Consider the following 21,186-nt stretch of genomic DNA (forward strand, 5'->3'; position numbering starts at 1 on the left):
CGTTTAAAGAAAGCAACTTTGCCGTGGAGGGGAAGAACGGCGCGGGGGCAGCGGCAGGGGGGGGTGACACCGAACCGGCGGCCGCGGGGACCGGCGGCAGGCGCGGCGCGGCGGGGATGGGCGTGCGGAGCGCCGGCCTCCCGAGGCGGCTCGGGCCGGGGGGGACACAGGGGGTGCCCCCGCTGCGGTACCGGCCGTGTTCGGGGAAGGGGAGCGCGCAGCTCCGGACCCCCCCCCCGCTGCCGGCGCTCGGGAAGCTCGTAGCGGGGGAGAGCGGCCGGGCAGTGCCCGGGCTGCCGGGGGACGGGAGGCCGGGGCCGGGGGGCGAGGCGGCCCCAGCACCCCCCTAGAGGCGGGCGCTGCCGGCCCCTTCCCTCCGCCCGCCCTGCTCCCTCCCCTCTGATCATGTTGACATATTCACACGGCCCGAAGTACTAGTGATGCTTTGCTGCAGCGTTACAGTTTCCGACACCTTCTTTTTATAACTCGGCGCTGTCCCCCTCCACCCGAGCTGTCAGAACCCCGCCTATGGAGCCTCACAATTGGTCCGAAAGCGTCAAAGAGCCAATCAAGGCGGCTCCAGCTCCCCTGTAACCCACAACACATCCCTACGATCGGGTGCACGCAGAGCACAGACTCACAGGGAATTCTCAGAGCCGAGAGGCTCCTTCTCCCTCTCTCTTCTCTCTCTTTCTCTTTTCCTCTCTTTCTCCCTCCCCCCTTTTTTCTCTTCCTTTCTCTTTCCCTCTCACTTTCTCTCTTTCATGGAGACAATAGTATAATTCTGCCAGATTTTTTTTTAAGGCATAGCGAAAGAGAAAGAGAGGGGGAAAAATAAATTAAAAAAAAAAAAAAAAGGAAGAGGGTGAAAGAAGGAAGAGATCCTGATGGAAATCAGGGCACCCTGACCAGCTCCTGCTTGGGGAGTGAGGAAGGCGAGGCGGAAACGAGATTTCCCTACAAGTTTTTGCTGCTGAAGGTTGCTCAGGAGCCTTCCTCGGCCGGCGAGGGGGGGTGGGTTTGTTTGCTTCTTTCTGCTTTCCCTCCTTTCCCAGCCTCTGCTCTACAGCCTGACCGTACGGAGGAAAGGTGGAGGGGTGGGGGGGAGGGGGAAGAGAGCCAGCCACCCAAAGAGAAAACCCAGCTTCGAGCCGTCACCCTTCGCCACGGAAGAAGAGAAGGGGGATTGGGACTAAGAGAAAAAAAGAAGGAGGAAAAAAAAGGATTTCGGCTTGTCCAGCCCTTCTGCGGCAACAGGAGCAGACAGCGAACCCGGTGGATTTTTTTTCTTCCCTTCTTCGGCGTTTCTTTTCCAGCGCAAGGACTTCCACTCAGGAAAAAAACGCAAACAACTGAAAAGCAAAACAAAATCTCAGAGACCGAACACGAGAAAAAGCAAGACTAATAATGAACAATCCTGTTAATCCACTGTCCCGAGGGCTGGGGATGTGCCCCGGCTCGGGAAGTTGTAGGCTGTAGAAGTTTTGCCTCTCCTTCATGTACTGTGCTGTTTAGAGCTTGTTTCCCCCAACCTTTTTTTTTTTTTTTTTTTTTTTTTTTTTTGGTGCTTTATTGCTGTTATTGTTATTATCGTAATTTTTCTTCTTCGTGATGTGCTGTTAGAAACCACTCCGGGACTACTCCAGCAGTAGGAAGACCGAGGAGTGGAGTGGATGAATTTACCGATGAGAGATCCAGTAATCCCTGGGACAAGCATGGCTTATCATCCTTTTTTACCGCACCGGGCACCGGACTTTGCCATGAGCGCTGTGTTGGGACATCAGCCTCCCTTCTTCCCCGCTCTGGCTTTGCCTCCCAACGGGGCGGCCGCCCTCTCCCTTCCCGGGGCTCTGGCTAAACCCATCATGGATCAGCTAGTGGGGGCTGCAGAGACTGGTATTCCCTTTTCTTCCCTGGGTCACCAGGCAGCAGCCCATCTGAGGCCTTTAAAAACTCTGGAGCCAGAAGAAGAGGTAGAAGACGATCCGAAAGTGCATCTGGAAGCTAAAGAGCTTTGGGAGCAATTCCATAAAAGAGGCACGGAGATGGTGATTACCAAATCGGGAAGGTAGGTCTGGGTCGGGGGTTCGTGCCTTTCCCCCCCTGTCCCCCACCCCTCAGTCTCTGCACCCCATCAGGGCAAGGCTCTGTCTCTGGCGGTTTCCTCCGTAACTCTCCTTTCACCTGGAATTATGGAAGATCCGAGCCCGTCTGGGGCACCAGGCTGCCGGGAAAAGCCCAAGCGCGACCCGGCCCTGCTCAGCATGTGCGTGTGCAGGGGCTGAGAGGGTCCCTTCATGGTTCAGTAGCTTAATGCTTGCTGGAGAAGACTGGGAGCAGGAAGAAAATAATTTGGGGTTGGCAAAGTGGCTGGCCTGGTTTTCAGCCTCGCTACACGCAGTTTTTTCTTCCCTACGAAAGGGGAATGAAGGAAAAATCCTTTGGAGCAGCGAATGACTGCTGGCGGGGCAGGAGGGCAGATAGGCTCGGTGTGTCAGGCTGTGCCTCTCTCTGTGCTGGGGTCTCGGCTGGGTTTGTGCTAGCTTATTATGTCTGGAAATGTACAGAAAAGCTGACAAAACTCCCCAGCCGTCCTGCAGCCGCTGCTGGAGTGGCAGGGAAGGGTTTGCAGCTCGGCGCTGCCTGTCCCTGTATTTATGTAACCTTCACGTGGGAATGAATGAACACACACGGCGCGTCCACGCTCGGCATTTCTGCTTTTTATAGGTTTACCCGTCTGAAATCTCTCTCTATATTCGCTACTCATTGACATCTGGACTCTTTTACAACTCTGCCTATTGCTGTGATGATACGTAGGGTGAAAAACCTCCTTTGCACCCGGGTGTTTTTCTAAGGGGCTCTCTGAGAAACCACCCTAACTCTCCACATGTGATTTGCCAGGAGAACTACTCGAGGAAGCCACTCCTGAAAAGTCTTCTTAGATGGCCTTCAGCTGCCTTGCTGGAGCTTCGCCTATTTGCAAAGCACCAGTTGCAGGCTACAGGCTCAGGGGAAAAAAAAATAAATACAAGCCCTAAAAGCAGCAAGGAGAAAAAAAAATTCTCCTCGCCCATTTTACTGCTTTCCCGAAGTTTTTTCTGTTAATTATGGTCAAAAGTTTTTGCGTGAAAGCCTCGGCCAGCATTAAGAGCTCTTACATGTTGCAAAGTCATGTGTTTCCTTTTAAGTTGAGATTTGCTGAATGCCAACCACTCGATATAATAAACAGCAAATTTGTGGTATCCTGTTGCAGTTTGGAGCCGGAGCTGGGAGCGGAGGGGAGCGGGGTTTGCAGGGAGCCCTCGGCACACGGGGGGATCCCCGGCTGGCCGGAGCACGGAGAGAGCCTCGCTGGGGGTTTTTATTCTCGTCTGTAAAGTGTAAAACTCCGCACTTTCTCCGGAGGTTGGGTTGTAATAGTTCACACGATTTATTTTATCGGGGTGCGATCAGCTCCCATTTCTTTGTTTAGCAGGCAAGAAGGAACCTAATGAGAGATCAGAGAGCCCCAAATGGGCCTTTGCTGTTTAGGAATGGCAGAGAGAGGCAGGAGCCTGCTGATTTCTAGGGAATGCGTACCTTTCCCATCCACGGACCATTTTCCCCTGCAACTTTTAAGCATTTGAGAAACATTTTCGCTGGGGGCGGGGGGGGAGGAAACCTTTTTGCTGGACACAGACTTAACTCTGCTGCTTTTGAGAGCTGAAGTAGTTGCTTGGTAGACGCGCTATCAAAATTCAGAAGCTTATTTAAACGCTGTAATTAATTAAATTTTATTTTTGTCTTGTCTTTTCTTCCCCCCCCCTCCTCCCTCCCCCCTCTGCCCATAGGAGAATGTTTCCTCCATTTAAAGTGAGATGCACTGGACTGGATAAAAAGGCCAAGTACATTTTATTGATGGATATTGTGGCGGCTGATGATTGTAGGTACAAATTCCATAATTCCCGGTGGATGGTAGCCGGCAAGGCTGACCCTGAAATGCCAAAGAGAATGTACATCCACCCGGACAGCCCGGCCACCGGCGAACAATGGATGTCCAAAGTCGTCACCTTTCACAAGCTGAAGCTCACTAACAACATCTCTGACAAGCACGGATTTGTGAGTGCCTTTTACACCTTCCTTTGCCCCCCTTTTCCCGTCCCTCGGCACCCGGCCGGAGCGGGGGGTCCCGGCGGGGGGGTGTGCCCGGAGCACGGCGCTGCTCGGCCGGGCTGGTCCCGCTGGCAGCTCCGGCGGGCAGCGAAATGCGGGGAAAACGGGGCAGAAAAACCTCCCCACGCACCCGGGGACGGGCATCTGTCCGGCTTGTAATAGTCCTTGATTTTTCTTCCTGCTGGGGTCAGGATTAAAGCCTGGAGTTTACTCTGTAACCTCCCCGTGCCATGCAGCGTTAACTTTAGGGATACATTTCCAGCGCAGCGCAACTCGATATTTCTCAGAGCTGCGGTGGCTTTATATATCTATATATATTTTTAATAAACTCGATCACACTTTCTAAGCGTAGGAAAACGATATGCATATGTGTATAAAGGGCTTAAAGGCCTAAGTACGCAAACGTTTAAATCTATATTAATCTGGATAATGTAAAGCAAGCCGGAGTGAAAATAAACAGGGACCAAAAGCAGAGGTCAAGTTGGCCATTCATGTCTATCCACTCCTTTACATTTACCGGGTGTGCAGAGATAAAAACTTACCCTGAGAGTGAAATCAAACAAACCTGCTGATAAGTGCTCTGTCGATCCTGGCCATTTCTTTCTATTCCTGGGAAAGCCTCCGCCTCGGAGCCGGGGCTTGCTGGTGGTGGCCGCGGCCGGGGGATCTCTAATGTGCCGAAGATTGCATTTGCTGCCTGTGATTTGATTAGACGATACATTTTTGCCGTTCGCAGAAGGCCTTAAGTGAATTGGGGCAAGCAATTAGACCGAGCCGAGGCTCTCGTGGTGGTGTTGCAACTGTAGCAGCTGCTGCTGCTGCTTGACTGATTTTATTTTTTTTTTACACTTTGAAATCAAAAGACATTGCTGCCGGAGCCCAAACAGCTTGTCCCCCTCTCTGAGCAGAGCTCTGAGGGGGATTCTCTCCTCTCCTTGGAGAGGTCCAGCGAGAGCCTAACCCCGGCGAGCTGGAGCTGTCAGTACTTTTAGCTGGATGCTGCAAGGCGTGTGTGTGTGTTTGGAGTGTGCTTGGCGGGGAGGAGGAGTGAGGGGAGGAAGGAGAGGGAAGGTAAATTAGGAGGAGAAAGTGCCGATGGCTGGGGGAAATGCTGCTCCTGCTGACCGTCTTCTCTCCCCCCCTCCTGCCCTCTGTGCTGCCGGCCGCTGTCTGCCCCCCCCAGACCATTTTAAACTCCATGCACAAGTACCAGCCCCGGTTCCACATCGTCCGAGCCAACGATATCCTCAAGCTTCCTTACAGCACGTTCAGGACCTACGTTTTCCCGGAGACTGAATTCATCGCAGTGACCGCATACCAGAATGATAAGGTAAGGAGATTAAGAGAGGATTTGTTTTACGTGTTTTGGCTTTTAAGAGAACTTTTACTCTGCATTGTTCCCTTAAAACTCACGAAGCCCATCCCGCTCTTCTCTCTCCCTCTCCTCCCCTCATCTTTTCCCCCAAAACCTCCTTGATCCAACTTCGGGAAGGCGCTGGGGGAGGGGGTCGAGCACCCTCCTAATACCGACCTCGGGGAAGGCAATTAAAAGGAGGGAGGACTGGGGATGAGAGGGAGACTGTTTAGGGGTTTTCTACCTTTTTTTTTCCTGCCCCAGTATATCTCCCAATATGAGGAAAGGGATGGGGTGGGGTTTGCTGCTCTTAGTGTGGATTTAATCTAAGATGCATCAGGGGAAAAAAAATTAATAAAAAAGACTCGGCTCCGTGTGTCGAAAGACAGAGTGGGGAGAGCAGCAGGGCTGAGATTTTGTAATTCTTCCTGGCCTTTGTGCTGTTTTAGCTCCTTTAACAGCAATTGGCAATAAGGCTGGAGCACACGTCTGGTTCCTATTATTATTATATTATGATTTTTTTTTTTTGCATCCTGCAGTGTTTTATTATTTTTTGTGGTGCAGAAATATGCTCTGGTCAGAGAGGGGTATCTCGCTTGAATTTAGCTGGAAGGGCTGAAAAAGCCGGTGTGAGAAAGTTTTGCAGCGCTGCAAGCACTCTCTTTCCCTTGCTGCTGGTTTATTGTCGCTTGCGATGAAGGTGGTATATTTGGGAGAGTGGCAAACGGCGAATTTACGATAATTAAGTCAAGTGGAAGGAAGGGAAGGAGCCAAAAAGAGGGCTTTAATTTTTTTGTTGTCTGTGAATTACAACTTTGCGTTCGCGTGCGTTGAGCGCAGAGGCTCTGGATGCGCAGCGCCCGCTCGCTGCAGTTCCCCTGTGCCCCTCTCCGCCCCTCACATCCTTCACCGTAAAAAATTCAGGGGTGAAAAGGGGGGTCTGTACCCTTCTGGCCCTGGTTTCCAAAAAGCCGCTTCCCCCTCGGAGCTCGGGCTATTTTCCCCTCTCTGTGCAGCCGGGCACTTGCAAGGAAACTGAAAGAAAATGAGTGTACAGAGAGTAGGCTCTGCTTTGGGATTTATCAGCAGGGCTGGCCGGCCCGCTCTATCAGCTGGGGGCGGCTCGGTTGAAGGACAGAAATGAGCATATTTGTGTGATTGCCATGAAATCGGCTGGGAAGCGGCGTGCGGAAGCGGCGGGGAGCCCTCGGCTCGGCGCGGGGGGAGCAGAAGGCACGGCCGGGAGCACCTGGATTAAAAGTCCCGCTGGTTTTAGCAGTGGGGTTTTCCTGCTCTCTCCTGATGCCGTGTGTGCGCCGGGGGGTGACTCGGGAGCCAGAGCCGCTCCTGCCCGCACTCGGGCACGGGCGGGGTTTCCTTTTCGGGGTCATCCTCTGCCCCTAAACTGGGGGGTTGCTGTGCTTCCAGCCCGGTCCGGGACCGGGAATGGAACGGCGGGGAGCGGCATTCCTGTTCCCACTGCTCGCATCCTGTTCCAGCGGGGTCAGCCCCGGCCGGGCTGGGAATTCAGCTCCGTGCATCGCCCGCCTGGGCACCGGGCACTGGTGGGATGCCCCGCGCCCCCCATCCCTCCCTACAGTCATTCTCTGCCATTGCCTGAACCCCGAGGAAACCCAAACGGAAAAACTTCTACATACATCCCCCCAAAAATGTGAACTGGCTCCTGGCACCCCTGGCGCCCCAACACACACGGAGCATAATGCGATTATATAAAGTATTTTATTATAGCAAGGGGGTGGGTATGATTCCTTTGCGGTTTAATTATGGTATTTAAAGAGTTTTAAGCACAGGCATAACTTGCATGGATCTCATTGCACGGCTCAATTAATTCCGATGTGGTGGCAGCAACACGGGGCTCTTTCATTGCCACCACGGTCCGGGTCACTGGCCAGCCCGGCGGGGGTCTGGGGACGAGCTGCCTCCAAACAGCTCGAGAAAACACATGGATTCACCCAAAAACCAGGGACCTTTGCCCCCTGCCCTGTCCTACTCCTGCCAGCACTGGGGGAACTGGGAAGAGCGGGGTTTGCTGCTGTTTTTTAATACAAAAATCTCCTAATTCTGCTCCAACCCCCTGGCTATTTTTTTTTTCTCTCTGTCCTATAGATCACGCAATTAAAAATTGACAACAACCCCTTTGCCAAAGGTTTTCGGGACACCGGGAATGGAAGGAGGGAAAAGAGGTGAGTCTGGCTCGATTCTGTACAGGCACCTCGTTTGGTTTTCATGTGTTAAGCTCAGAACATGAGCAGAGGTCAAAATCACCTTGCCTCGTCTCCAAACCACACTTCCCCCCGCCAAAATCCATAAGGATCTTGGCGTTAATAACGTCAAAGGGATTGCATGGGAATTCTTTCCTGCTTTCCACGTTTAGTTTTCACGTCGCAGGGGGTGACTGGCCAAAGGGAGTGCAGTACATTAAGCAAATATTACCAGAGAAAAACTTTCCCTTAAAAATTCGAGAGGGAATATTACAGTGTAGTTTGGATCTGGGATTGGGGAAGAGGGACAAGTGAGGGCTCAGCACTGCTTGAACGTCCTCTGGCATTTTTCTGGGGACTGTATGGAAAAGAGGAAAATGTGGAGGAGAAGCATATAAATAAACTGTTTGGACAGAGGTATCTCATGAATATGGAAGTAATTAATGATCGAAGAGTCTTTATTTTTTTCCAAAAGCAGCAGGATACAGTTTGTGCCCCAGGTAGGCAGACAGAACTCATTATAATGGGACTCAAGACTTTTATTTTTAGTATAAGAAGAAAATATAAGGAGAAAAAAAGGGACAATTTTTTCCCTTTGACGGGGAATATGTCTGTTTTGTTGTGAGACAGGATATTTTAGCTATTTGCACAAGGGGTTAGATAATGAATAAATCGATCTGTTCCTCTTTTTTCAAACAAACAACAAAATAAAAAGGTGGAGAGAACGTGGTGTAAACCAAGAGGCCTCTCTCCCTGCCCAGCACACACACACAAACATGCACACGCCAGCTCCTCTTGTCCATCAGCGTGAAAATAAAGCCAGCGCTGGAGCCACAGGACGGAAATGATTTCTAATTTCTCTAAATATAAATAGATTTTTTACTCCGGGTTAATTGTTGGTGAAAAGATTACATAAAGTGCCTAACAAAATAACCACTTCCTAGCAATCTTAGCAACCATTAAGATGGCTCATATCTCTGGAACATCCTTGCCTTTTAAAAGCTAATCTCCAGGGAATGCTTCCCTCTCCCCTCCGCCCCTTGTTTTTAATATCAGCCCTCGCTGAGGAGCTGCTCAAGCTTCCAAGAAATCTCCTCTCATTAGCAGCCAAGCCCTGCCTGCCAGAAACGCGCTCTCCTCCTCGAGAGGACCGTGGCTCTTAACTCCCCTGTGCTCCTCGTGTCCAGATAGGAGCTCAGGAGGGGCTGGGGAGGAGGAGGGGTCCCGGGGGGTCCTGGGGGGTCCCGGGGCCACTCGCCCAGCGGGTTCTGTGCCCGCAGGAAGCAGCTGACCCTGCAGTCCATGCGGGTGTACGACGAGAGGCAGAAGAAAGAGAATCCCACCTCGGACGAGTCGTCCAATGAGCAGACGGCCTTCAAGTGCTTTGCCCAGTCCTCGTGTCCTGCCGTGCCTGCCGTGGGCACCTCCAGCCTCAAAGGTGAGAGCTGTGGCCCCTGGTCTCCTCTGGGAGAGCCTGGGTGCTCGCTCTGTGTGGTGGCAAATCCTGGCTGTGTCACTGCCCTCTGGCACTGGCCCGTTTTCCTTCCTTCCTTCCCTCTTGCCTTCATTCCTACCTCTTGCCTTCTTTTCTCATGTTTTGTCTCTTTGCTCTTTTCTCTCTATTCTTTCTCTCTTTAGTTTTTCCTCCCTCTCTTTCCTTCTTTCCCTCATTCTGCTTGTTTCCTTTCTTTTTGTCTTTCCCTCTCCTGCTTTCTCCCCCCTCACTCTCCTCTCTCTGCCTTCCTCATTCTCCCTCTCCCCCCCCCGCCTCCCTCTCCCCTTGCTGCACATTCATCCCTCCCCTCCTTGGTTCAGAAAGGAGCCAGCTCCGAGTCAAGGGAGCAAAGACAGACCACGGGGCAAAAGTTCAAAACTGGAGTCACTCCATTAATATCCCTCACTGAATCTGTTACTAGAGGAAGGATCTTTCCCCTGGATACAGTCCCGAACTTTGTTATAGAAAAGTCACTCTGGGTTTCTCCGTGCGGGGTTGGGAGCTGTCTGCAGCTCTCTCCTATGTATTAATCCATCCTGGGCCGGGGGGGGGTCAGGGGGAGGAGGAAACAACCTCTTTTTTGTAGTTGCTTCACTCGGTTTTTTTAAGGCCTACCGAGCTGAGGGGAGGGGAGCAGGGAGGGGACCCGAAAAGCAAACCAGAGCTTCGCACCTGGGGCGCTGAAATTAGGAGATGAAGTGCAGAGGAATCCAGTGAAGCCGTGCATGTGCTTGGGGAGAAGGGGGGCCCAAGGGCTGATGAAGACGGCTGCGGGCTGTCTCTGAGTGCTTTTGCGAAGTTTGCCCATTGAAAGAGACGAAAACTTTGGAAAACTTCGTAGGAGACGCGTCCCCAAGGCCCTTCAGCCCTGCCCCGAGGTCGCTGCTGTCCCGTTCCTCCTCTACCCCCGCTGCAGCCGGGGAGGGAGGGGGGTCCCTGGGGGCTCCCGCAGCCCCGGGGAGCGGAGCCGCTGGCCCCGGGCCCGCCCGGCTGGGGGGTCGCTCCTCCGGGCCGCCGCTTTGTTTCGCAGCCAATTTTGCTGCGTTGTGTAAAACTCGGGCTGGCTTGGACGGGGCGGGCGGTGGGAGCCGGGGGCTGTATTTATTTATATAATAATAAAAAAAGGGAAGTATTTCCACACAAACCTCTGGCCGGCCAGGAAGCGTGTCTGCCCCCTCTCGCAGCCCGGTGGGGATTTCGGGATGTGCAGTGCCGGATCCCAGCCCCGGGCCCCCTTTGTGTTGCAGATCTCTGCCCCAGCGAGGGAGACAGCGATGCAGACAGCAAAGACGATCCCTTGCTAGAAGGCAACGAGTCGGGCAAAATCAGCACGACCACCGCCGCCACCCCAGCGCCGGCCAGCTCCGCTGCCACCGCGGGGGACGACCCCCGGGACAAGGGCGGCAGCCCCTCCAAAAGCCACTTCTTCCCTGGGGACTCGGCAGGGAGTCGGAGCCGAGAGAGGACTGAGAAAGCCCCTCCGGACTCCCGGCACAGCCCGGCTACCATCTCTTCCAGCACTCGGGGGGGAAGCCTGAGCGGCGAGGAACTGAAAAGCCCCCTCAGGGATGGCCCCAAAGTAGATGAGAACCGACTGCTGGGGAAAGAGCCCTTCACCCCGCTGACGGTCCAAACCGACAGCACGGCCCACCTGAGCCAGGGACACTTGCAGAACCTCGGCTTTCCCCCTGCCCTGGCCGGCCAGCAGTTCTTCAACCCTCTGGGGAACGGGCACCCGCTGCTGCTGCACCCCGGGCAGTTCGCCATGGGGGGAGCCTTCTCCGGCATGGCCGCGGGCATGGGGCCCCTCCTCGCCACCGTCTCCGGGGCATCCGCCGGGGTCTCGGGACTGGACAACACGGTCATGGCCACGGCGGCGGCCCAGGGACTCTCGGGAGCATCGGCGGCTGCTTTGCCTTTCCATCTGCAGCAGCACGTCCTGGCTTCACAGGTACTGCCTTCCCTCCTCGCCGCCCCTCCGGGCCAGGGGGGCTCCGGCCCTGGGGACGGGGGGGCAGCGGGCACCTCCTTTAAATTCCCCGCTTCGATATCCCCGCCGTGAGGGGATAGAGGCCAGTCACGGGGGCTTGGCAGAAAGTCGTTGGAGGGAAAGCTGTGGGCGGGGAGGGTGACCCAGCGTGATGTCCCATGTCCCTGAGCTCTCCCCTAGAGCCCCGCACCCCCGACCGTCACCGGGGCAGCATCAGGGCGCAGCTCGGCGCTGTGGGGCGCGTCCCAGCGTGCAGAGCGGAGCCGCTGTCGGGGGGATGTGCCCGGGGCTGCCCTGCGAGTAAGGGGCGCTTGTCCCATCGCAAGAGAATCGCCCGGTGAGGGCGAGAGTGGGGTAGAGACCCCTCGGTCATTTGGCCCCGGTGGAGGGCAGGGGCCGGGCAGGGTGTGCCCCGCTCTCCACGTGCTTTAGGCCGGGCAGCGGCAGCACAGCTCTCCGTGCCGCTCTCAGCTGCGGCCGCGGGGAGGACCTGGAGCGGGGGTGCCGTGCAGCATCCCCGCGGTGAGCGTGCGGGCCGGTAACCCTTTCCTCTCTCTCCTCCCCTCCCGCAGGGCCTGGCCATGTCTCCTTTCGGCAGCCTTTTCCCCTACCCCTACACCTACATGGCGGCGGCGGCCGCCGCCTCCAGCGCCGCTTCCAGCTCGGTGCACCGGCACCCGTTCCTGAGCGCCGTGCGGCCGCGGCTCCGCTACAGCCCCTACCCGCTGCCCGTGCCCCTGTCGGACGGCAGCAGCCTCCTCACCACCGCCCTGCCCGGCCTGGCCGCCGGCTCCGGCGAGGGCAAGGCGGGCGGGCTGAGCGCCAGCCCCGGCTCCGTGCCCCTGGACTCCGCCTCGGACCTCACCAGCCGCTCCTCCACCCTCTCGTCCGGCTCCGTGTCGCTGTCCCCCAAGCTGGGCGCCGACAAGGAGGCGGCCACCAGCGAACTGCAAAACATCCAGCGCCTGGTCAGTGGGCTCGACCCCAAGCAGGACAGATCCCGCAGCGGCTCCCCGTAACCCCCAGCCTCCGGGAGCTCATTTCAAATCAGTCTCGCAGTGCACTTTGTTTCAAAGAAACCACATCCTCCACCCCGCGAGTGTTTGGGTTTTTTTGTTGTTTTTTTTTTTACCCCCTCCTTTATTTTGTTTTTTTTGTTTTATTTTTTGTCCTCTTTCTATTTTTTTTTTAACATATAAAATCCCGCGGCGTTGTGTGCGTGCTTAGTAACAAAAAGGTGGAGCAGGGAAAAAGGGATGGGGGAGCGCTGGGTCGGAGGCTCCTCACAGGGAGCAAAACTGGCTGGATCGAGGCACCGGTGGGGTTTGTGGCATCCTCCTCTTATTTCTTTTTTTAATCAGTGTAAAAAAAAAAGAACCCCAAACCAAAACACCCCGAAAAAGAAAAAAAAAAAAAAAAGAAAAAAAAAGGAAAAAAAAAAACTAAGAGAAAAAAATTAAACAAAAAATAATCAAACAAACTTATGAATAAAAATTAAGTAAGAGAAGTGATTTTTTTTTCTCTCCGAAAGAAAAGTGTGTAAGTAACTCTCGTATTGGTTCTTCAACAGTTGTTTCCTGGGCGGGTTGTTAACCACAACCCCCTTAGTCGATATTAAGGGAAGCTGTGTGTTTAAAATATTATTGTGATGTCTGAGAGCCAGTTGTTGGCTTTTTTTTTTTTTTTTTTTTTTTTTTTGCATGTTCCAGAGTAGTCTGCATTTTTTTTTTCTTTTTTTTTCTTTTTTTTCTTTTTTTTTTTTTTTTTGTGGGGGGGTGGTGGTATTTTTTGTTTCGGTGGGGTTTTGTTGTTTATTTTTAATGATCGTTTCAAATCCCAGGGAAAAAATATTATTAATAATAATAAAAACAAAAATAAGACCTTTGTCCCTCTACCTTAAACATCCTCCCTTGTAGCAACAAAAATAAGAAGTGTAGTTGGAAAGAAAAAAAAGTGAATTTATTTTATCTAAAAACCTCTGTAGCTCGACTGTAGGTTTATCACAGCTTTCCCTCTTTAATTGTATATGCAATAACAAGGTTTAACATACTGAGAAGAAGAAAAGAGCGGACACTATTATTAAAACAAAGTATTTATGTAATTATTTGATAACTCTTGTAAATACGTGGAATATGAATACTCGAAATTAAACTTTAATTTATTGACATTGTACATATCTCTGTAAATACGACTGCAGCGGTCTTCTTTTTTTTTTCCTTCTGTTTTTACTTTTAGTCGTTTTCATTTCAAGCTGGTAATTCCTTTAAACATAGATCCCGACCCAGAGGAGAAAGTCCCCTATTTGTGAGGGCTCCGTTTTTAAAGCAGAGCTCAGCCCAGGAAAACCTCGTCCTTTGGTCAAGGAGCCGAAAGCAAAAGCAAAGCAGAAAGGAACCAAATTAATCAAAGACCTTAAAAAAATTCAAAGAGAGAAAAAGACAAAGCGGTGTGCCATGGTAGCTTTTAATCCTCAATTTCTTCAGTGTTCGAAATGTCAACAACCACAAAATTATATATGCTTATACACGACAACAGGCTTCTCCAGTGGCTTGAGAGACAAAAAAAAAAAAAGTGAAGATTCTAGGATTTTCTTTACTTTCTATTATTTTGCCCGTTTCCTCGGTGTGTCAGAAAACAACCCCGCGATGGAGTTTTACTACTGTGCTTATTGTTGTCTTTGTTTGAGTGAGTGCATATTTTCTTGGGTTGAAAGTCAGGTGCTCAGAGCTGGTTCAAAGGAAAAAAAAAAATGAAGGTATATTTTATGTTATATAAATGTTGAGAAGTTCTTGCTATTTTTTTTTTCTGTAATTTTTTTCCCCCTTTTAAAAGTCACTGAAGTTTCAATAAATTTTTATTGAAATGTCTTGGGCGTACTGTGAAATGCCTTCACCCTAACCCTCCCCGAAGTGCCTGGGAGGATGGAGGGGTTGAAAGATATATATCCCTCTTCTGCCTTTCTCCTCCACCCCCTTTCCCGTTCCCAATATTAAGATATTTCTCCTGGAAGGAGCTAGTACGAACCAGTCGAGATGGTGTCATTTGAATTGTTGGAGGGGAAGGACGAGTTTTAAGCAAGCTGTTTAATGTACCTTTTCCGTCTTTATCCCTCTCGCTTTTAAAGTCGATCCAGAGGCTACTAAAGTCACCTCTTTTAATGGAACAATATTAAGTGGCGTTTGAAAAGTTAATGAGAAAGGCTCAGCTATGCTTTTATCTGTCATAAATTAATAACGCAAAAGTGAAGAATTAGAGAATAGATCGGTTAAATTTTAATGCAGAGCCCTCCTTCAAAGTTTCCAGGTAAAGTGCTCAGGAGTTGATGCTGTCGCTGGGCTCGTTTTCCTCTCCTGTCCAGGCTGGGGATTTGGCTTTCCCAGTAAGTTATAATCTGGAAATACATGCTTTTTTAAATCTATTTTTTTCGCCCTTTTATTGGAATCGCCCCTTCTGTCCCTTAGGCTCGTGATATATCGAGATGAAGCTGGAAAACGGCTGGAACGGGGACAGACATCCAGGCTGGACCAGTGGCCTGGGAGGTCACTGAGAGGAGAGCTGGCAGTCCCTGCTGTACCTCTGCCAGTCTATGAGCACATCCTTTAGCAGAACATATATATTTCTTGTTAATGAGATTTTTTTTTCCCCCCATCCCTTCAACAGTTAGTGGCCCGTATATTGAAAAGCGATTCATCCTCCGCCAGTAATAAATATTATAAGGATGTACTTCCAGCCTGTATCCTGTTTTATGCTCTGCCTGCCCCTCGGCCCGCGGCCCCCGGTTCCTGCGCCGGCGAGATAAAGGGAGATCCAGGGGGTGAAAGTGGCCATGAAGTTGTGGGGATTTTTTTTTTCCCTCGATTTTTTAATATAAAAATCCCCCCATGAACATCAAACTGTTCCCTTTCGTGGGGGAACGGGACCCTTCGCATTTCAACTTAGGGATGGGGGTTCGGTTCAAATCCGCGCTGTTTGAGCCGGAGAAAGTTTTGCGCTGAGCAGGAGTTTTTCTCTCCCTCTTCCCCACCTTCGGATGGCCCAAGGTGACGGCTGCTGGAAATGTCACTCGAGCTGATGCTCCCCTGAGCTGGCCTGGGCGAGGAGGGGCTTTTAGGGAAAGAGGTGGCGGCGGGTCTGGCAAAAGAAATGAGGAAAAAAACCCCACGCGAAGAAGAAGGCAGCGGCAGTGCAGCCCGCCCGAAGGCTGCAGCCCCACAAGCCGCTTTCCACGCGGATCCTCCACGCGGGTGGGAGCTGGAGGTGCTCCGGGAGAGGGAATCCGGTACCGAGGGGAGCAGCTCGGGGGGACAGAGCCCTGGCAGCCCCCGCAGGCAGGACAGACATCCCTGCCCCGGGGAGCAGCTCTCGGCCTCAGCGGCAGCGCGGAGGCGCCGGTCCACGACAGACCCCCGGTCCCCTCGCTCCCATCGCTTTGGCTTCAGGAATTACTCTGTGATTTTCCCTCTCTCAGCTGCTGGTCCCCCAAATAGCTCTTAGAGGGGGAGAGCGGCTATAATCTGTGTATGAGTGGGGAAAATTTCCTCGTAGGCGAGGAATTCACTGCTGATGGTCAAGAGGAAAGCAACAGACACCCACCCCCAGGCTCCCCTTGCCTATCTCGCTTTTCTGCCAGCCCAGGAGCTCGGTAGCCACCCCGCAAGCCAGGCAGGCACCGGCAGCCCCAGGGCGCCGCAACCCTCAAGCTCACGATTGATCCTTTTTAAGGCTGAGGGTGCAGCCTGATTGTTTTAAACCCCCCCTTTTTCCACGGGCCTAATGCTGACCTCCCCCTCGCCATGCCCTTGCAAGAAATCCGTGTACCGCAGGTGTAACTCTGACTTGCAAATGGCTTTATCTCTTGTGTATCTTATTTGTATATAGTAACGTTAATGAGTAACTCTTGTGGCGCTTGTGGAAGGAGGTAAACAGCGAGCAATCTCTGTGGATTATCCTGTCTATTACTCACCTGGCGCCTGTCTTGATATCCTCAATGGTTTTATGGCTGATGCAGGCGACCCGGCGCTGGGTGGGGGTGGCCGGCGGCGGGGGGGCTCCGGCGAGGCTCCGGCGCCACCTCTCGGGCAGCCGGGGCAGCGCCCCGAGACCCCCGCGGGGACCCACGGCCCGTGGGAGGGGGCACAGAACGCACCGAGGGGGAGCCCGGGGCGTGCTGGGGTGAGCCAACATCCCACAGCCCACAGCCCCCGCCCGACCCCCGGGAGTGCAGCGCGGGGCAGGCTCTGCTCGGAGCCGAGCTGCGTTTTACCCACGGGAGTTTTACCCCGAGTCCAAAGTCTCTGGGAAAGCGGGGCTGGGGCTGCGGCCGCCCCGCCGGCACGGAGGGGGAAGGAGCTCGAAGCGCTCCCCGGAGCCGCAGCGCCCCGGGGGCAGCGCGACACCGACACCCCGGCGGGCCCGGCACCCGCCGTCGCCGGCGCGCTCGGCCCACGCTCCGCTATTAGTTAATTATTGATTGATTACAAGTGAAAATTTATGACCCTCTCTCTCTCTCTCCCCCCCTCTCCCACCCCCCGCAGCCTCCCGGCCCCTCGCACGCACACACGCTCCTGCCCTCTGCAAACACTCCGGGGGAGGCGGGAGGCGTGTTGTTGTTTTTGGCCTTGACAGCTTCCAGGAATATGAAATATTTAAGCCCTTCGGTCGATCTCCCGTACTCTGGACGTCCTTTTTTTTTTTTTTTTTTTTTTTTTTTTTTTTTTTTTTCTGGGGATTTTTTTTTTTCCTTCCCCCCTTTCATGTCCCGGCTCGGAGGCTCCCGCGGCGGCCGAGCCCCCTCCCCGCACACAGCCGGCGTGCGGGCTCGGAGCACGCCAGGCCTCGCAGATCAAAGGGACCTCTCCGGCCTCTGCACAAGGGAAGAGGAAAAAAAAAATAAAAAAAGAAAAGAAAAAAAGAAAGGTTGATTTCTTTAACGATTGTTCGTAAAAGTCTTGGAAGCAGGGACCATCCCGCCTCCTCCCTCTCCTCGGGCTGCAGGATTGCACCGGGGAACGATTTTGGCAGAAAGAGGGTTTGGGAGAAGGGAAGAGAAAAAGGGGGAAAAATTTAAAAATATAGAGGAATTGCTTGAAATTGAGCAGCCGTGTGTGTGCAGGAGCGCACACTCCGTGCCAGTGCCCCCGGTGGGCAGCGGGATCGGGGCCACTCTCGGACATGCGCTTCCCAAAACGGGGCGAACTCCAAGCCCCGTGGGTGTGCGGGGGACACTCTCCCGATTTCTGCCGGCACGCCCGGGGCTCGGGGCGCTGCCAGAGGGTGACCGGAGCGCGCTGCTCCACGCACGGCTCTGGCCCGTGCTGACAGACGGACGGACGGAGGGAGGGAGGGATGGCTGGACGGACGGAGCGGTTGTTTGCTGTCTCGGGAGGATAAACGGGCCGATGTGGCGATTGCCTGGAGGCGCTGGCGCTTGGCAGCGTGCGGGGACCGCCCTGCTGCCCCCCCCGGTCCCTGTCACCCGGGCCGGGAGCGACAGCCGGCCGGGCGGATCCGCGCTGGAGGCGCCGGGACGGCGGGGTTGGAATCATCTGCTGGGGGAAACGGGGAGGGAGAAACCTCCCTCCTTCGGCACCTCCAGCCGCGCCTCGCAGAGAAACCCCCACTGGGGGCACGGTGGCAACCCCGAGCCCTCATCCTCTTTCCCGCGGAACAGGCAGGTCCCGGGGGAGTGAAGAGACCCCAGCAGGATATTCCAGCCCCGGGGTCTGGGGGTTCGCACCGCGGACCCGCCGACCTTACCCACAGCCCGCCCTGCCGCGCAACCACCTCCCTTTGCACCTGAAGTTTTTGGGTTGCGGGTGGGGAGAAAAAAACCAGCGGTTCCCAGGGAGGCAGCCCCGGAGGGTGATGCCTTGGGGTTTTTCTTGTTGGCATTTCTGTTTTAGTGTTTTGATTTTTTTTTTCCAGCCAACTCCAAACTTCCCACGTGCTTCTCCCCAAACCCCGCATTATTAGGGAACAATTAAGGCGTGTAAAAACACGGCGAGACGAAGCCCTTGAGCTGGAAGTGGTCTTCCAAGGCGCTACTTGAGCTCCTGGCCCCGTCCTCTCGCCCCGACGCGGGGGCTGCTGCGGGCAGGGTGAGCCCCGAGGCCGGGCCGGGGCTCCGGAGCTTCTGCAGGGCTCGGGAGCTGCGGTTTCCTCATCTGCCACCGCTCCTTCGTGGAAGCTCAACCCGCAGCCGCCTCCAGACACCACCTTTGGGCTTTCCCTTTTCCAATCCATCTTTTTTTCTTTCTTTCTTTGATTTCTTTTTATACTTTTTGCTTTTGTACTATTTGATTATTCTAGAATAAATACTTCATCATTATTATATTTCTAAACGCTCTCAGCCGAAACAGAGCTCGACCTTTAGCGCAGGTAACCGCGGCCGTAATTCCTGCCGAACTTCACCTTGGTCTCACCAAACGAAGCTTTCCCTCATTCTCCCATATAAAAGCCTTCCCAGAGAAGGCATTGAAATAAAAACCAAACCAGCACCGAGCGGGCTGGGCTGTGCGGAGCCGACCCGACTCCACGGACACCCCGACCCCTTCCCCTCCCAGGGCAACCCCCCTTTGCCTCCGGCTTCCCTCCTTTCCGAGGTCCTTTCAAGCTTTATTTCCTTTCAAGCCGCCCGAACGCCACTCACAAAATAAAATTATCGAGGAAATAAGCTCGAGAGAAAAAGCCATTGGTCCTTCCCCTCCCCGGACCTGCTCCTTCCAGCGAAGGTACGAGCGGAGCAGCTCCGGGGAAGGGGGAGATGGCCGAGGATGGGGACCCGGGGCTCGGAGCATCCCCTGGGCTGGACAGCCGGGTCGGTAAAACAAGGAGGTGTTCGTGGGGCAGGAGGAGGTGGCAGGGAGGGAGCTGGAGGGATTTCTCCCAGCTTTCGTGGAGTCCCGTCTGCAGGAAAGGGGTCCCCGCCACCGCGCTGCCCGACCGCGCTCCCTTGGGAATGTGGCACCGCGATGTTCCGGCAGGATTCTGTCCCTTCTGCCGCGAAACTGCTCCCAGGCGCTCTCGCGTTTATTTTCCATAGGTTTCTTGAAAATGTGTTTTTCCAGCTCTCCCTCGCTGTCCATTCGTGGCCTTCCCCGCGGATTTTCGAGGGGCGCTTTTTTACTCCTCAAGTCTCCCGAGTCCTTTTTCAGCCGGTTTTCATTTCTTCGGTCTGCTATCTAAAAAGCAAGAAGAAAAAAACACCTCAAACCTAAATATAATTATAAACCAGGTCAGGAGGCTCCCCCGCTCCCCTCGCTGGAGCGGGCGGGGGTAGGGGCTACCCCTAGGAAAAGTGAAAAGCTCGTTTTAATGGGCGGTCATTGCTAAATCTCACCTTAGGGCCAAAACGACTCGCGACCCATTGCCCTCCTTACGATGTATTTATTTGTCTCGGTGGCACCAGCCGTCAGTCATTAGTGGGGGGGTGAACCCGAGAGCCGCCCCACGCTGGTGGCGGTGGTCCTGTGGCTTTTTTGGTTTGTTTTAAATATGATTTCTCAACAGGAACCCTTCCAGAAGAGGAGGAATAACCTGTCCCGGGAGGGCTCCTTGCCGAAACACGGGGGGGAACACGCGTGGGAGAGCAGGGAGCGACGACCTCTCCGAAAATGGTTTTGGTCCGGCAAGCGGGGCTTGGTTCGCACGCCCAAAGGTTCGCTCCCAGGAAAAGCGGCTCTTGGGCCAGCAGGGACATTATTTAATGGATAGCAATGTTTTCCAACAGAAACGATAACGGAGGGGCAAACCAGTGCAGAAGCCCGAGTTGAGCAGCAGCCGCCCGAGCCCTCGGGCAGCCTGGCGAGCGTCGCCGACCCCGGCACGGCGAGTGCAGCCGGGCAGCAGCTCCGGACACCCTCCCGGCCGTGCCCGCCCGCCCGCAGGTCTGTGTTACGGCCGCTCCAGGAGCTGCAGAGCCGCTCCGTAGGTGGATGTCACTTTATGTACAGCTTTCTCCGCACGTGATATGGAGAAAGCGCTAAGAACTTTTATATGCATTTCAAATATTTATATAACTGAAATACATGCGTGTGTATGTGTCGTTATATAAAGTCGATGCAAAGAAAGGTGGCTGTGAGCGCATTTTTTTTTCACTCCACACAAGACGTGTGCGGTGTGGGACGCTGGGCACTGTGCGACCTGTCCCCACTGCCCGCACACATCCCCTCCAGCCCCGGCTTTGCCAGGTTTAGTCCCTCCTGGCCGAGCACAGCCCGGCTGGGATCGGAGGCTCCAATCGCTGGATTTGGGATCTATGGCTCGATTAGTTTAGAGATACTTTTGCTATCGCGTGTTTTGGGCAAGTTAATCTCTGCCAACAGTAGTTCGCTGAGCAGTCCCAGGCTCCCTCGTCACCCCCGGGACAGCTTTGGGGTCCCTGACCATTGCCCTTCAAGGAGAGGGACCCGTGTATGAGTGTCCCGGTACTTGTGTTCACACCTCTTTCACAGGGGGCTCTGGTTTGTTCCCTCTGCCAAATATTTAACCGGGCATGGGGATGAGAGGGAAACATAAATTTCATGCTCTTTTTTCCCCCAGCTCGCCATCCCGCGGCTCCAAACTTCTGGTCTGAAGAGGCTGGACCGACGGTGCGGGAGTGCTTGGCATGGCTGGCTCCAGGCAGGGAGGAGGAAGAGAGGGATGGAGGAAAAGATGGATAGATTGGAGATGAGGTCGGGATGGGGAGGGCGAAGCTCCATCCTCGTGCCACAGCTCATTTCGCCCTGAAATCGGGAAATGACGGAATTAGGGAATCATGAAACCACGGCAGCAGGCAGGACCGGGATGCCCGGTGCCAGCAGCCCTCAGGAGGGCTCTTTGCGGGCTCTTTGCCGCTGGGGTGTCCCCGCCGCCGCTGCCGGGCCGTGGCCGTGGCCGGGGCCGTTCCCCAAGCGGGACCGAGCGCTCCCGGGGCCCGGGGCCGCCTCCGCCGCTCCTGGAGCGCCACCTGGTGGGAGCAGCCCGGCAGCAC

General features: G+C 54.2%; 1 protein-coding gene across 2 annotated transcripts; it reads left to right on the forward strand.

Moving 5' to 3' along the window:
- The first annotated feature begins 473 nt into the window (after window positions 1-473).
- On the forward strand, window positions 474-14,080 carry TBX3 (T-box transcription factor 3). Of its 2 annotated transcripts, none has more exons than XM_014894597.2 (7): window positions 474-2,068; window positions 3,831-4,098; window positions 5,336-5,482; window positions 7,634-7,710; window positions 9,009-9,166; window positions 10,471-11,174; window positions 11,786-14,080. In XM_014894597.2, the coding sequence occupies exons 1-7, from the start codon at window positions 1,674-1,676 to the stop codon at window positions 12,230-12,232; spliced, it is 2,196 nt and encodes a 731-aa protein (XP_014750083.1). In that variant the 5' UTR covers window positions 474-1,673; the 3' UTR covers window positions 12,233-14,080. The 2 variants fall into 2 exon arrangements, with proteins under 2 accessions (XP_014750083.1, XP_088031997.1); XM_088175871.1 differs by lacking the exon at window positions 474-2,068 and adding an exon at window positions 2,378-3,405.
- Window positions 14,081-21,186: the final 7,106 nt, after the last annotated feature.

This window comes from Sturnus vulgaris, chromosome 19 (assembly GCF_052056855.1).
Source record: "Sturnus vulgaris isolate bStuVul1 chromosome 19, bStuVul1.hap1, whole genome shotgun sequence".
In the NCBI taxonomy this organism is placed as follows: domain Eukaryota; kingdom Metazoa; phylum Chordata; class Aves; order Passeriformes; family Sturnidae; genus Sturnus; species Sturnus vulgaris.

Excerpts from the sequence above, each read along its gene's own strand:
- TBX3 (XM_014894597.2), top strand. The coding sequence starts at position 1,674 with ATGAATTTACCGATGAGAGATCCAGTAATCCCTGGGACAAGCATGGCT. Across the intron at positions 5,483-7,633 it reads CCGCATACCAGAATGATAAG|ATCACGCAATTAAAAATTGA; the intron begins GTAAGGAGATTA and ends TCTGTCCTATAG. Across the intron at positions 11,175-11,785 it reads AGCACGTCCTGGCTTCACAG|GGCCTGGCCATGTCTCCTTT; the intron begins GTACTGCCTTCC and ends CCCCTCCCGCAG.